This window comes from Falco biarmicus, chromosome Z (genome assembly GCF_023638135.1).
Source record: "Falco biarmicus isolate bFalBia1 chromosome Z, bFalBia1.pri, whole genome shotgun sequence".
NCBI classification, from domain to species: domain Eukaryota; kingdom Metazoa; phylum Chordata; class Aves; order Falconiformes; family Falconidae; genus Falco; species Falco biarmicus.
In genome coordinates, this window is record NC_079311.1 from 71,902,814 (window position 1) to 71,918,740 (window position 15,927).

The following is a 15,927-nucleotide window of genomic DNA, read 5'->3' on the forward strand; positions in this document are numbered from 1 at the left end:
GGGCCTTAACCCTTTCAGGTGATGGCAGGTGTTATAAATACCTGACTCACGAAAAGCAGGTTCAGAAATCTATTGTGACGGAAAGTCAAAGAGCAAAAACCGCAGCGCTGGGCACATGACTCTAGCCAGAGGCTAAAGCCAAACGAGTTCAAGCATCATTGTCTACTTAAACCGTCAAGGTTGCATCAGCCACATATATATTCATTATTTCCTCATACTTATTTACAATATTCCCAGAGGTGACTTTAATAACTCCACCCCCGTTGCACTTGAATCTTTGGGTCGTTGGGGTTCCCTGGTGGTCGTGTAGGGATGGAGTCAGAAGTCTTACTTGTCCCGATGGGGACAGCTGCTGCATTTCCCGGGTCCCGGCTTGGCACAGCTTCAGCAGCTCTGCAGGCAGCGCACTGTCTGTCCCTGCATGTGGAAACCGACCCGCACAGCACTTGGCGGAAAGCCACGGTCTGCTGATACGCAGGAAACTTGGGTGTAGACGTTGCCTTTTCTTCTCGCAGCACTTGCTCTGCTCTTGGATGGAGAAGGCGTAGGTTCTGTTTCCCGATTTAAATTTGGAGGGATGTGAAACGTGAGATCAGAGGAGAGGAATGGGTGGATTAAGGCAGCAGCAGAAACAAACGGTGACAAGTAAAGTAACTGTCCAACATGAAAGTGAGCCACTTCTCATTAATAGGATTATCAGCAATTGGATGATGACTTGCCGGTTTGTTGGTTTTGTGTTTTGGGTTTTTTTTTCTTTCTGAGCCAGTGTTACTCCCTCTCAATCAAGAATGTAGTTAAAGGAAGGTAGAAAGGGACTTACTCTGAAGTGGTTGAGGAACATGAGCCAGTTTGAGGGAACAATAAGCGAATCAACAGCATTTCATCCAAGTGACAAAACAAGGACTATCTGCACCCCCTACTTCTTGTATTTCACCTAAATTCCTGTATTTGATAGGACGCGCTGGCTTCCTATAGCCGTGTCCCCTGCGGTCGCGCAGCCCCTCCGTCTCTGATGGCAAATTCTCCCATGCGCAACCGTGCTGTCGCCGGGGGCCACGCGTGGTGCCCGGCCCCCCCACGGCGGGAGGCGCTCGGCACGTCTCCGTGCCCGCCTGCCCGGCAGCTCGCAGGCGGGGCCCCAGCCGCACGCGGGGCCCGGCGGGGACACCGGGGCCCACGCTCCCGCGCCCGCTCCCGCCGTGCGGAGCGCCCCCCAGAGCCACGCCCCGGCGGTCGCGGGGCTGACGCACGCTGTGGGGCGGGGCTCGCCGCCGCGCCTGCGCACTGCGCTGCCCGCGCCCCGCCGGGCCGGCGGCAGGGGGCGGCGGGGTAGCCCCGGGCTGAGCGCGCGCGGGGCGGCGCCGGTGGGAGCGGGGCGGCGCGGAGGCCCGTCAGCGCCCTGACTGCCGGTTGTGGTGAGCGTCGGTCTGGGTGTAGCTGTCTGCCTTTGTCTGTGTCCTGCGGGCCGGAGACGGCCTGAGGGGCTGCCTCTGCCCTGACGCAGGCAGTATCGGCGGTGGGACCTTCGCGGGTGGCGGCCGGAGCGGGGACGGGGGTGCGCCCCGCGCAGCGGCAGGCGGCTTGCCCGTGCTCGGCTGCCCGTCGGGCGCCGTGCTGCGCCCTGGGCAGACCCCGAGCCGTGAGGCCGCAGCCCGGCGGCCGGCGCTGAGCCCCGCGGTGGAGCGCAGCGCCTCGTCCCGCGCTCACGGCGGCTCCAGGCGGGGAACCCCCTCTACCCCTCCCCCGCACTGGGCCCGGGCCCGGAGCGCCGGCGGCCCGCCCGACCAGCCTGCGCAGCGGGTGGTTTGCCCGGGTTCCTGGTCTCTGGCGCATAGGCGGCTGCAGGAGGTTTTCCTCGCTTTCTGCGTTCTTGTTAGAGCTTTTAGCGAGGTGCTTTGTGTTGTGGCTCCTCCTCAACTCCAGGAACAAGCAGGTGATATGCATGGCGGAACAGCAAATAGCCCGTGAGCTACGTGAACGAAAGTAGCTGCTTTAGTTTGGAAATACAGGTCAGCGTCAGCTCTGTTTGTGTTCAGCAGGAAGCTGCTGTAGTTGGGAGTTTGTGTCTAGTTTCCCCATCAGCTTCCACCCCCCAAATAATAAAGGTTTCTTGTCTTTTTTTTTAGTTTCTTCAGATTCTCCACACATATGTGAAAAAAAGCCACCATTTGCTTTTCTTTATAATGGTTACCTAGAGGTTTATTAAGAATGGAGGTTAAGTTGGATGTCCTCATCTCTACGTGTATCAAGCAAAGCAAGCCATGGCCTCGCATCTCATGGATTGGACAGGTGAATGTAACGCACTTATATTTAAACAAAATTCTGAAAAGAGTAGTTTTTTAAATAATATAATACTTCATGTTTCTTTTTACAAGAAGGGAGGGTAAAAAAAAAAGTGATTTTGAATGTACTTAACAAATATCGAGGTATAAATGGCTTGGGTTTGTATCTTACTGAGTTGAGGCTGGAGGTTCAAAACCTCTCAGATAAACAATGGAGAGTCTTGTGTCATGTTTCTTCCCCCCCTTATATGAAATCATTGTTTTGATGGTTCTAGTTCTTCATAACTTTTTTTTACAGTACATTGTTGGAAACAGTGAACAAAAATTTTTTCCCGGTTTTCCCTGCATCTGTTGAAACACATGCTTTCTTAAGCTTTTTTGATAAAATGAAACAGGTTTTTTGCCAATATGTGGTTTGACTTTACGTAGTAGGTAACCATTTAAAGCCATTTCCTTCTGCTGAAGTCACTGGCAAAAATCTTACTAAATTAAACCCTACAACATGAGATAACCCATGTCTAATCTGTTGCTGTGTTGTCATTTGGTAGGTAGTCAGTTGAGATATACTTTGAAGAACTTTTTAATAGTGATTGTAAAATCAGTTTGATACCTGTGAACCAAAGTAATCATCAGTGTAGGCTGATGCTAGATATTATGCTGTATTGTATTGGAAACATACCAAATAATGAAGTTAATAATAATTGCAGGTTGTTTTTTCATTAATTATTTTTCCCTGATGTTTTTTACCTCTGCATTATTTTGCAAACTTACATAGAAAGTAACATTTAAAAAAATGCAATGTGTTTTTCATTTCCTCAACAGGAAAAAGAGGCTGTTTTTCTTCTAGATGATAAACGTATAAATGAAATTAACCTGGCATCTGGGAAGACAAGGAAGAAGATTCCTCGGCTGCAGTCATTGTTGAAAAATGTAGTTGTTTTAACAACATCAAGAAATTGTTAAGTATAATATCTTGTGTTTTATCAATTTATGTGTTTTTATTTGTAGTTGTAACACTTTAGAAAGGTAGACTGTCTAAAGGACCTGTCAGCTCACTATCAGCTTTACAATTGTGGCTGTGATGTAAGGGAAGTAATTTTAGGTACTTCACAATAATAACCTTCAAAACATCTGTCCCCCAATGCACACAGGTGCTTGGTTGGCAGGAATGCTTACAACAGGAGAGCTGTTTCTGTGGAATAAAGATCAGGACTGCTTGAAAATTGTGCCAGCAATCGAAGAGTCTAAGAAGGTAGTTGCAGCAGCACAAGGTAAGTTTTTTTCAATTAGTCCTTTGAAAAATGAGATAGAGCAAAAGTGGCTTTCCATTTGCTAAGTGTTCTTGCACAAGTTTAAAGCTATATTCTCACATTGGTTTGCATTCATATAGTTTGTGTACTAGCTGGGCTTTGACAGATGTCCTCTGTCACTTGAACGGTACAGTTTTTTGCATTTGGTGATCTTTAAATAGTAATCAATTTTTAAATACAGTAAGTATTTTATATTTTAATGGTTAATTTTTAACTGTAGAAAAAATTTCCTTACTAGGTTATCAATACCTTAGATGTACCTTTGATATAAACTCTATATGTGTAATTTGAAGTTTATTCTGTAGGTAGGTTTTTATGACAAATGCTAACAAGGGAACGTAAAGGCAAGTATTTGCAAACTTTATCAAATGTTGTCACATATTGAATGTAACCTCACTGATACCAAGTTGTAAACTGAAGTATTATACGAGCAATTCTTTCATTTCAGGGAAGATCAGCACATTTAGGAGCTGAAGATAACAGTAGAGCACTTAGGCATTTAGTAGTAGTTTTTGTCAAAGTTGAATTCCAAGAAAGATGATCTCAGGGAAACAACTCTTGATGCTTGAGTCCTGTGGGAAAGATAAGTCATAAAATGCATAAAAATGTGTGTCCCATCAGACATTACTGCTGCCTAAGGTCTCCTATCAGAGATGATGCTGGAAATGAGAAATAGTTAAGGTGACAGCTTGAATTTTTTCTGATGGAGAAGAAATTTCCTTCCTCTATGGTTTTTAACATCTAAATGTAACAGAGGAGCGCAGACTGTCTGGTGCATTGTTGTGTGTGTTGGTTTTTTTTTCCCTAGAGTGTTTAATGAGATTGTACTTGTACGTATCTGGAGATGGCAGAAAGGCACTATTAACAACTCCTACAGCATGTGTCTTTTTGTGGGAAAGCACAGAGCATGAAGACGCATCCTCATATAAAAATTCTTCTGCTGGGCGTTGGACTCAAGTTTTGCCTGATGAATCAGTCTTGTTGCCTTCTACTGAAGAAAAAGAAATTGGAGTCCATGCTGCTTTCATACAAAATGAGGTAAAAAAAAAAAAGCCCTAAAGCAACCATTTAGCCTCTTAAGTAAGTTAAAGCCCCACAGGCTACAGTGAAGTTTGGGAGCAGTGGCTGCTTCTCGGTGATATTTGTAGGCTTAGTAGTTCAGTTTGTATTAGATTAGTGACAGTATGAGAATAGCCATACTGAATCAGATCGAAGTTTTTCTCGTCCAGTAATACCCTTTTCAGCCTTTAAATTCTGAATTACACCATTACTTTATTTAATCTGAATTGTGATAGCTACTGATCTAAATATATAAATAATTAAAGAGAAAATTGTGTCTAACCAGGTTTTGGGGTTTGTTCTGTTTTTGGTTGTGGTTTGTTTTTTTTTCCACAGATACTGGGTGATTGCTGTTTGTGCTCTTTTGTGTTTTACTCTGGAGAATGTTTGGTCCTCACATTTTTGATTCTTCGATGGCATGAAAATAGCTTTAAATATGTTAGGTAAGTTCAAAAATATGAAGTCACATTAGTTGAGGAAAAATTCATTATGAAGCGCTGCAGAACAGGGATTCAGAATTAGAATTGAACATATCTGCATTGATATCCAGTTAAATCTATGGTTACAAACATCTACATATGTTTGCATATGTGTGTTCATGGTATGCCACATACATGCATACGTGGCTCATATATTAGCATACGTGGCTCATATATTAGCATACGTGGCTCATATATTAGCATACGTGGTAATTTTCAAGTATTTAAATGTGGTTAATGTAATAACGTTCATCTATATATTCCATACTTGAATATTAACTTAGACCTAATTAGTGTGTTTAACACTCATGTGTATGCAAACCCATGTACATACACACAGTGATAGTGTCAGGGAGTTTTTTGTATCATGCTAATAGAGTTTCTTTCTTTTTCTTACATTACTACTGCATACTGTACAGTCATAAATGTCCTGATTACCACTTTTTCTTTTATATTATGCGTATTTGTATATTTTATGTTTTCTACTCCCCTTTTCATCTCTTTACGCCTAGAATGTGCAAGAGTGTGTTGTGTGTGTTTCTTTATCTGGGTTGGGACCATTTACTGAAATAGTTACACTGATACAACCACTTAAAAACACAATTGAATAATCATCCTGAGTATCTGTGTAGTCCATTCCTCTTCCTAAGTGAGATACACATATTTGTGAGTTTAAATGAATATGTCTTCCGTGGAAATAACTTGAGTTACTTGCTAAAATTTATGCTTGCTGTGGTACAACTGCTTTTGTTACATGATGCCCTTTTGATACTGACTTAGTAGTAGCGTCCTCTTTGCCCTACTAAGCAGCGTCACTCTTTGCTCAGTTTGTCAGTAGCACAGTAGTGCCTTTCTGTGACGCAAGTGAAACAGAACATAACATTCCCAGTGTAGATGTGCGTATATATACACCATAGTACTTGCATCTTGAAATTGTAACCATATTTCTCAGCCATGTAACTCATGATTTCTTTATGCCAACTGCTGCTGAGTTTCATTGTTTACTATTGTTTAATTCATTTTTTCATGTTAATGGGTTGGGTTTTTTGTTGTGTAGGTGGCATGCTTCTAAATGGAATCTTTCATGTGGTTTTTCTCATGTTTTGAATCTTTTGGGGATCATAGAATGGTTTGGGTTGGAAGGGACCTTTTAAAGATCATCTAGTCCAATCCCCTTGCCATGGGGAGGAACAATTTTCACTAGATTGGGTTCCTGGAAGCCAAATCCAACCTGACCTTGGACACTTACATGATAGAGCATCCACAACTTCATTTTTCAGAGCTGTGTACTGTTGATTTTCATTTTCAAATTTTGAGCATCGCTGTGTTGGATGACATTATACTGAGGAAGCTTTTCCTGGCTAAAGTGCAAGTGCCTTAATTGTATGGAATGCATCTATATTTATTTGTATGTTCTATACATGTAGCCCAAGTTCCTGTCCCATAAAAATAGTTCTCAGTGCTCAGATATAATTTCTAAACTCGTGTAAATATAAATTTTTTGTAGTTTTTGAAGAAAAATAGATTATTATTTTTTATTGTTCATGCTTTATATATTCTTATCTTGCATGGTTCTTTACTGTAGATGAATCATCCCATTCAGCATAACTGGGTAACCTTGTGTTTTTCTTGTCTCTCTTTCTGGTGCTCAGTTCTTTGCCATACCAAATCCATTGGGTACAGCAGACTTGTTCTCTTGTTAATTTAGTTCCTCATTGTGTGTCTGTAAAGTCAAGAGGAGCTTTGCTGTGTGCATTTGCAAGAGATGGACTTCTGCTTGCAGTAGCTGTTAATCAAATGGATCCAAAGGTATGAATGATAGTACGTGATTTATGCTAATAGTTCAGTTTAAATGAAGTGGTAACAAGGATTTAATGACACATTTTTAGGAGTGATTTTTCAACTTTCTTGTTGGTACATGTGATTATTTTCATGTTGATATCCATAGCTAAAAAACACTGCCACAACTTGTAATTTTTTGAATACTGTTGTTTAGTTAAGAAATCCATGTAAGCTCCTCTGTCATTTCTAATCTCCAAGATACAATAATAAATTAATTCCCGTTACTGCATTGTGTCTGCAAAGAATCTGGATAATTCTCCATCAGTCCTCAACCTGACCTGTATTGGAGGTTAAGTTCCAGCTTCATAATGTTACTCCTAACAAATCGAGGCCAAATCTTGATGCAGTTTTTAGTGCTAATGATGACAGGAAATGAGTACCAGGATGGGATGATACAGTCCTTCAAAGCTCCAGTTGTTACCCACCAACGAGACTGGAGAAGAGTGATCTTATATTATTTTGAGGGTTTTAGAAAAAGTTACATTAAACAGAATATTGAATTATATATTATGTAATAATATAGAATTATTTTTCAAATGTAGAAATAGATACAGAAATCAATCAATTTTCTAAATAGTAATGTCACTTTAATGTACAATAATGTTTCCAGTATGTCAAATATAATGTGTAATTCGCTAATAGAAATTGGTTTTTACAATAATGACATTCTGATACAAACTTATATTTTCTTTGCATTTACTTTTTCTTTCTAGGCAACTCAGATTTTGTTTTTAAACACGTTGAATTTTGTAACTGTTTCGGGTAGCCTTAAAGGTTGTAGTAGCAAGAATAGCATGGTCCCATCCAAGTTTATCAGGTCAGTAATTGATGTTTCTGCTGCTGTTGTGGATTTTTTGGTTTTTTGTTGGGGGACAGGTGGAAGGTTGATCTTTGTTTGTTTTTAGCTATTCTGACCTGTTCATAGAGGAATTTGACAGAAAAATATTTTTCCTGCCCAATTTAGATCTTACTGGGTTGGCGATATGAGTTGGACTCCGGATAGCCTTTTCTTGGCTTGTATGTTAAAACGTGGATCTTTGATTTTGTTGACATGTACGGGTGAATTGCTGACCTTGATTACTTCTGGCTGCTCTGTAGAATTTGGACCAGCAGAGTTTATTCCATTTCATCCACTAATAACATACAGGTAAAGGGGTTTGAAAATGTTTATACGTTCTTTGTAATATGATCATATCTTATTTTCTAATATTTTTTTTACAATTTTACATAAAATTAATCTTTCAAATGCACTCTGTTGTTTTTCATGTGTCTGGTTGTCATTCGTAATTGTGTTTCTTTTAATTGGTTTCTCGTGATAAAAGTTGGCAGTGTGACAATATAAGAATACATTAAGTGATTTTTTTAAAAAATTTAATTTAGTAGCAATTAAAAATAGCATGTTTTCATGATTTAAGAAGAAATTAAACTTACAGAAGTGCTGAGAGTGCAGGTTATTTTAACCTGGTAGTATTAAGCGATATTACTCTGCTCCCTGTTGAATTTTACCTATAGAACTCTTATGTCACATTTCCATATCAGATCTTGTAAATAACATAGTTGCACAGACAGAAGCTAGTTAGCTTTTTAAAGTATTTGTTTGGGGGGTACTTCAGATCTAGATTTGAAATTACCCTGCTGAGCGCATGCAGGAATAGAAGGATCTCTGATCAACATTTTTTTAGCATTAATTGAAAGTTACAAGGAGTAACACAGTCTGAATAACTAGAGAAAATAATACAGAATCTAAACTTTAGTATTTTTTTAAGTATACATGTTAATTTCGAGTGACTACAGTTGGATAGTGTGTTAATATAACACCTCATTAAAACATTCAAAGCATTATAATACCTCCTTACAAAGTCTGGTTGAAAAATCAAACACTAAAATATATTAAAATACCTTAATTGTGATTATTTAATAAATGTATGCAGCTACTTCTTTTTCAGATAATTACTAACTTTTGGGCTAGTAAGAAATCAAAAAAACCCACATGAATTTTACACATTATTTAAAAGTATTGTGGGGCTAACATTAGAATAAATGCACAACACTGCTTTCTGGAGCTCCATAAGGAGTGATTTCTTTATGAGAAAAGACTTTAAGAACTCTTTTTTTGAAGAGAAGACTTGTGTGTTGATATAAAAATATTTCTGTTGAATGTCTGAACTAATAAGATTCAGATCTTGAGGGATTTTTTTGTTTTCATACATGACTTTATTAGAAGCTACTCTAGAATTTCATCTTCAAACACTTGTCATACACAGTAAGAGCTAGATAAGCATGTGTGGTACACTTAGAGTTAAATTGTGAAAAGGTACATTTAATATTTATTAATGAAATAATACTGAAAGCTGTTTTTTTCTTTGAATTAAAAAAGTTGCAATTGAAGCAAAATGCTGGCATCTTATGAGTGTAAATAGTGTTGCCCAGACTGCTCATCCTGCAAAAATACAGGCACTTCTGTAGAATTCTGAATGGACCTATTGGTACAGTAGTGTGAGTGGTATTAAATGTTCATAAATTATTTCCTCTCTATTCTCTTCATGATTGTTACATATGATGGTTGTTTCTTATCTTTGGATGTATCTTTATTTTAGACAGCAGCACTCTGTTTGTCAGGACTCTAGTCAGTCTCTTGGTTCTTCAGCTTCTGAAAGTGACCTTACAAGACAGAGATTCTCTGTTGCTTCACATTCAAGATTACCGTACCTTGTCGTCTCTGATGGATACATGATAACAGTGCTTAGATTACCTAACAACTTTTCATCATCAGGATTTATAAGATCCCTTTTGCTTGACTCAACCCAGCGCCTTGAAAATATCCGTCAGAATTTGCTGAACTTCAAGGTAGGGTTATGAATTATTTTGTAGGCCTTAAGTGAAAGACTTCGTGTATAAAAACATGTAATTTTTGAAATGTTTTGAACTCAGTGTAGTTCATTGTGGTATTTGTATAATTCCTTTGAATTATAAGGTTGTTTTGAGAATACAGTGGATCTGGAAAACAATGAATACAGTTTTCTCTGAAATTCTGTACCTTTGATAACTGGGTGACATTTCAGTAAAATTTAGTAAAGTCTTAATTGTCATGATACATTCTTTCTGGAACTGTAAAAGAAATTGGGATTTCTGTTTCAATAGAGTTGGTTCAGAGCACTGACAGGTATTATGCTACTCTGACTAGCTAATCTTTTCAGAATGATGCAGAAAAGATTCTGTAAAAGCTCTTCATCTTGGGCTGCTGTGGTGTTTTAGAGCAGTCAGCAACAATCGCAGTGGTGCTGTGTGCATGTCTCCATGCATCTCTAGGTCCTTAATTGAGGTTGTCAATTAAAGCTTGCTTAAAGCGTTTTTGCTTATTTTTCTGTCACTTCTAAACTTAGCAAAGTCTGGGAGAAGGGAAACCATTGAAAGAAGAGGTCCTGTAACTATATCCAACCAAATAAGATATAATAGATATTAAGTTCAGAAGTTTTCTGTTTGCTGATGAAATACAACTTCTCTTCCGATTCAGTTTGGTTTTGGATTTTTGGAGAAGTGTGTTACGGTAGTCATGCATAAACAGGAAGAGTCGCCAAGGATTTGAGAATTTAAAGAGATCCGTTACTAGTAAGAGTGCAAGAAAGCCTTGCATACTGGCAAACTTGTAGGATCATTTCAGGGATCAAGAAAGCAGATTCTTACAGAGTGAAGCAAAATGAAATTTAGTGCTGAGAAAATTCTGCATTTTTGAAGCATGATCAAATGATAGTTTGTTTCAGTGCAACATATGCGTGCTGACTTGTTCTCCCTTTCTGTCTGAGAATTTTAACTGAAGCTTTTTACAGAAGAGACCAGTTTCCTTATTTTGTGTAGAAAGTGTCTGGTTCAGTCTTGCTAAAGACAGGTAATGTGATTGTTATTTCTTTTAGCCTAAAAGGAGACCTCTGTGTTTACGATCACTGTTGTCTTTAAAAGCTAGTCTTCTAAAAGATGCACAAAACCAAAGTTCCATCTTTTCCACCATTCCGAAATTCCTGGAAGAAAACACAACAGAAATGAGTGAGAAAAACATGGATTTACTGGTACTTAATAGCTTTTTTCCACTTCCAATTATGCATATTATTTAATTTTAAGTTATTCTAAATGTAAAGAATTTTTTTAAGATAATATAGGTATATTTGCTCTTACTACATATATATTTAAAGTAATTCAATATGGGTTAAATTCTGGTTTTCTTCATAGATATGAGGAATGCTGTTGTTTTTATCAACCGATGCTTGATTTTTTATTTTTATTTTTCAGCACTGCAATAACTTCGAAAAATACATACTAGTCTGCATATACATCAGTTTATTGTAGTTTAATACTTTAGCTTCACTGTATAATAAAACATAACATTACAGTACTAAATATACTAGGGCTTTAAAGTATATCAATAAGTACAGTAATATCCTTAGTAAATAAAATATTTATCCTCAATTTTAGAGTATTCTTCCATCATGTCCAAGATTTGTACACCTCATTTGGAAGAATGGCTCTGTGGTCAAAGTTACTGTGCAGCATTTCCCAGCTTTATTTCATGCTTTTGGTTTTTGATTTGTTCTTCGAGGTTTTTGAGGTTTTATTGAATAGCTTTTATATCTTGCAGGTATCTGGCAAAAACTCTTCCTCACACTCTGGGCTTCATAGAGGATAGGGTTTTACTTTGTAGTATAAAGAATACCGCTGTGTTTACAGTGTAATTTTTTTTGTTGTTCTTAGGTAATTAAATTTCTGTCTGCATAAAAATTCCAAATAGCCACATTTTGTTCAAGATCTAGATGAAACTGCTGTGTATTAAACTTACTAGAAATTAAGCAAGTTAAACATAAAGATTTCATTTGTGAGACTGACTAAATGATGATTCCTTGCAGACTATGCTTTCTTTCAACAGACTTGAATTAAACTGTTAATTGTTTTTTTCTGATTTAGGATTATGAAGAAGAATCAGATGATGAAAAGCAGTTTTGCAGTAGCCCTGCCAGCTTCTGTAGCCAAAGAATCCATTCACTTGTTGGTAAAGCTGGTCAAGGCCACTTGGAATTTGCGTCAATGTTTGATACTGTCCATGCAAAAGACAGTACTGAAGAGAAAGATGTATTATCCCTGGAACTATATTCCATACAGAAAAACCTCTTTGCTGCATGGCAGATAGGGATTTCAAAAAATACAGAAGAGAAAGATACATTGCTGAATTACACAGTGAATTGCATTATCCATTTTTTCAACATTATTCAGTTTGTGAAATGTTCCTTGCTAAACCAGGGTCTATCTTTAAACAAGTGTGTGAAGAATACTCACTGGATGCATTGTGTCCTGAAATATTTTCAGCAGTGCTTAACTGTCTTGAACTGGCATTCAAGAGCCAGTCTGACTGGGCATGTGGCAAAGCTGACATTACAAACTTTAAAACTGATGCTTATACAGCAACAAGATCAATTGTTCTCAGAAAACCTTTTGGCATGCTTCTGTCTCTTGAAGATGGTTTCTCACACTCTAAGCAGCCTGTGCATACTACAGTATGAGAATTTTTTTGCATCTCCTAATGGTGATGGTCTTGTTAAACTTGATTCCCTCACTATGCCTATTTTCCTGGTTCTTGATGAGAGTACTACTCAGCAATTCAGCTCACTGAAATCCCTGCTTAGAGAGCCTCCTCAAGCAGTAAACCATGATGCAAAAACAGAAAAAAGGTATGAATGATCTTTGCATGGGAAAAAAAAAATACATATACAGGACAACTAGGCAATCGGACCCAGTCAGCATGGGCTTACCAAAGTCAGATCCTGCTTGACAAACTCATCTTCTATGACACGGTTAAGTGCTTGGTGGATGAGGGAAAGGCTGTGGATGTTGTCTACCTAGAATTTAGTAAAACCATTCTTAACGTTTCCTGCAGCATTTTCCTGGAGAAACTGGCTGCTTATGGCTTGGACAGGTTTATGCTTCGCATAAAAGACTGGCTGGACGGCAGAGCCCAAAGAGCGATAGTGAATGGAGTTAAGTGCACTTGGTGGCCTGTTACAAGTGGTGCTCCCCAGGGCTCATTTTTGCGGCCAGTTCTGTTTAATATCTTTATGAATGATGTGGATGAGGGGATCAAGTGCCCCATCAGTAAGTTTGTGGGCGACACCAAGTTGCAGGGGAGCATTGATCTGCGGGAGGGCAGGAGGCTCTGCAGGGGGTCTGGGCAGGCTGGGTCGGTGGGCCCAGGCCAGTTGTGTGAGGTTCAATCAGGCTCAGTGCCGGGTCCTGCCCGTGGGTCACACCAGCCCCTGCAGCGCTGCGGGCTGGGGGCAGGGGGCTGGGAACTGCCTGGGGGGAAAGGGCCTGGGGGGGCTGGTCGGCAGCCGGCTGGGCATGAGCCCCCTGTGTGGCCAAGGAGGCTAGCAGCATCCTGGCTGGTATCCAAAAGTGTGTGGCCAGCGGGACAAGGGAAGTGATTGTCCCCCAGTACTGGGCACTGGTGAGGGCCCACCTCAAATCCTGTGTTCAGTGTTGGGCCCCTCACTGCAGGAAAGACGTTGGGGGCTGGAGTGTGTCCAGAGACTGGCAGCGGCGCTGGTGACAGCTCTGGAGCACAAGTCTAATGAGCGGCTGGGGGAACCGGGGTTGTCTAGTCTGGAGAAAAGGAGGTTCAGGGGAGACTTTAATTGTCTTCTACAGCTACCTGAAAGTCAATTGTAGCCAGATGGGTGTCAGTCTTCTCCCATTCAACTAGTGACAGAACAAGAGGAAACAGCCTGAGGTTGCGCCCAGGGAGGTTTAGGTTGGATATTAGGAAAAATTTCTTCATGGAAGGTGTTGTCAAGCACTGGAACAGGCTGCTCAGGGAAGTGGTTAAGTCATTGTTCCTGGAGGTATTGAAAAGATGTGTAGATGTGGTGCTTAGGGACATGGTTCAGGGGTGGATTTGGCAGTGTGAGGTTAATGATTGGACTTGATGATCTCAAAGGTACTTTCCAACCTAAATGATTGTGTGATTTTGTATGTTGGAACAACAATTTTGTTCAGTTACACAGTAATTGCATCTTTTTGCCTCTTTTCCATGTCATGCTCCATGGAGAAACATGATAACCTATTAAAACATGCAGATTAGGGAGCAGACCTATTGTTGAACAGAGTTCAGTTTTGTCGTGCAGCACTAATCCAGGTATTGCAGCTTAAGAAGCTTTTACTGCATCTTGCCTGTTATGCTCCTTCCTGTGCAGAAGTTCCAAACTCTGTGGAGCCAAGAGGCTGCTCATATGCAAAATATGTACAATGTCAATGTAGTCAGACAAGTTCGCACTAGTTTATGGATATAGTGTCCTGGAGCAATAAGAAAAACCTCGGTCTGTGGAAATGTACTAAACTATCAGAGCTATTTCTTCTTTGAAGATATACCTGTAAACTTGAAAGAAGCTTAAACTGAAGTGTGCTATCTTAACTGTGGCAAAAGTATATTATTATCACTGGGGTATTTCTCTACTGCAGAACTCGAATCTAAGTGTGTTAATCATATGAGTAAGCCGTTCCTTTCCAGAGATTCAGAAGCAAAACAGTATTATAACTCACAAGTTTAATCTTACTGCAGTAAAACATTTCTTCAATACGATTCTGTGTTCACTGCAAATTTGATAGGTAAATTTCCGTTGTTTCTGAGATGATAATCCATGATTTTGATTAATTGTGCTCCAGGTACTGAGTACTGTGAATATGACTGACTCTGTATATTAATTGAAGCATTTGTGCTAGAGAAGATGCAGATATGTTGCAGTTCTGTGCAAGCTTTTTCAAACCACTGGCAGTGTATATTGGCTTGTATCGGCAAGCTTAGTATGTATCTGAGGTGGTACATCTAATAATTCTGTGCTGGGCAGCAGGGGACTTGCAGCCCTAAAAACATGTTCTGCAGTCTTCTGTTTCCCTGTCTTTGCTTTTCTGTGTTGCACTTTCATTGTATTTTTAATCAGTCTTGTTTGTGGAGACACTGATGCCTGTTTTGAGGTTTATCTAGGCTGTTTCATTTCCCCATTGTTTACACAGCAAAGGATTCATTTTGGGTGCATTTGGGTACTTGAAGTAGGTAGCTGTGTTTATGCAGATTCAGAAGAATCGATGTATATTGGTCAAATACCAAAAACAAAGGCAAAAAGTGTTTTGGTTTTTTCCCTTCATTGAAGGCAAGAAAGTAGTTGGTGACATAAAATATACTTTAGGTTTCATATACATAATGTAAAATTTAAGAAAATAAGCCATCAATGTAAGTAACTTAGTTAATTTTGATGATTTTCTTAATACGCTTCTTGACCTACAGGCTGATTGTACTATGGCGATTGTTGTATAAGAAGGTGGTTTGGTATCAGGTGCAGCTGAACAGAAAAGTGAACAGGAATGAAGAAGAAGACTCTGTTGTCTCATCACTTTTAAGTCATATACAAGCAACCCTCCAGTCATCAGGAGTGACCTTAGAACAACATCTGAAGATTAATTCTGTATCTGGTTGGTACTTTGGAAAGAACTACAAATGTTAGGTTGTTGCATGATTAACTGAATACTAGGAAAATTAGGTCCAATTTAATGACAATCTGTAACTGACCACCAGATTTTTAAAAAGTTAACAATGGGACTTTTCACACAATTTTTGATCAGAACTTTCATAAATACTTCATGTCCCAATATATCTGTAGATTGTATTACAATCTTCAGAGTTTGTTGAGCTAAATAAAAAAAAGACTATTGATATCAGTTTGCTTTGAATCACGTCCTAGAGAATCTGAGTGCAGGATCTGAATTAGTACTCATTTGTACTGTGTATTTCCTCTGAAGTAGATAGGCATCACAGTGTGTCTCTTACTGTTGTAAGAGTTCACTCCATGTGATCACTGTGGGCATGAGCATGTCATATACATGAATGTAGTCAGCTGCAACTAAGCATCCAATCTAGTGTAA

General features: G+C 39.4%; 1 protein-coding gene across 1 annotated transcript in view; it reads left to right on the top strand.

The window, feature by feature from the left end:
• The first annotated feature begins 2,190 nt into the window (after positions 1-2,190).
• CPLANE1 (ciliogenesis and planar polarity effector complex subunit 1) overlaps positions 2,191-15,927 on the top strand; it is a 65,852-nt gene continuing 52,115 nt past the window's right edge. Inside the window, exons 1-12 of the mRNA XM_056324578.1 lie at positions 2,191-2,289; positions 3,105-3,240; positions 3,434-3,553; positions 4,401-4,630; positions 4,988-5,094; positions 6,783-6,939; positions 7,686-7,789; positions 7,937-8,119; positions 9,570-9,819; positions 10,884-11,036; positions 11,926-12,686; positions 15,293-15,477. Coding sequence (XP_056180553.1) covers positions 2,209-2,289; positions 3,105-3,240; positions 3,434-3,553; positions 4,401-4,630; positions 4,988-5,094; positions 6,783-6,939; positions 7,686-7,789; positions 7,937-8,119; positions 9,570-9,819; positions 10,884-11,036; positions 11,926-12,686; positions 15,293-15,477 — 2,467 coding nt within the window. The 5' untranslated portion in view covers positions 2,191-2,208. The remainder of the gene's footprint in view (positions 2,290-3,104; positions 3,241-3,433; positions 3,554-4,400; positions 4,631-4,987; positions 5,095-6,782; positions 6,940-7,685; positions 7,790-7,936; positions 8,120-9,569; positions 9,820-10,883; positions 11,037-11,925; positions 12,687-15,292; positions 15,478-15,927) is intronic.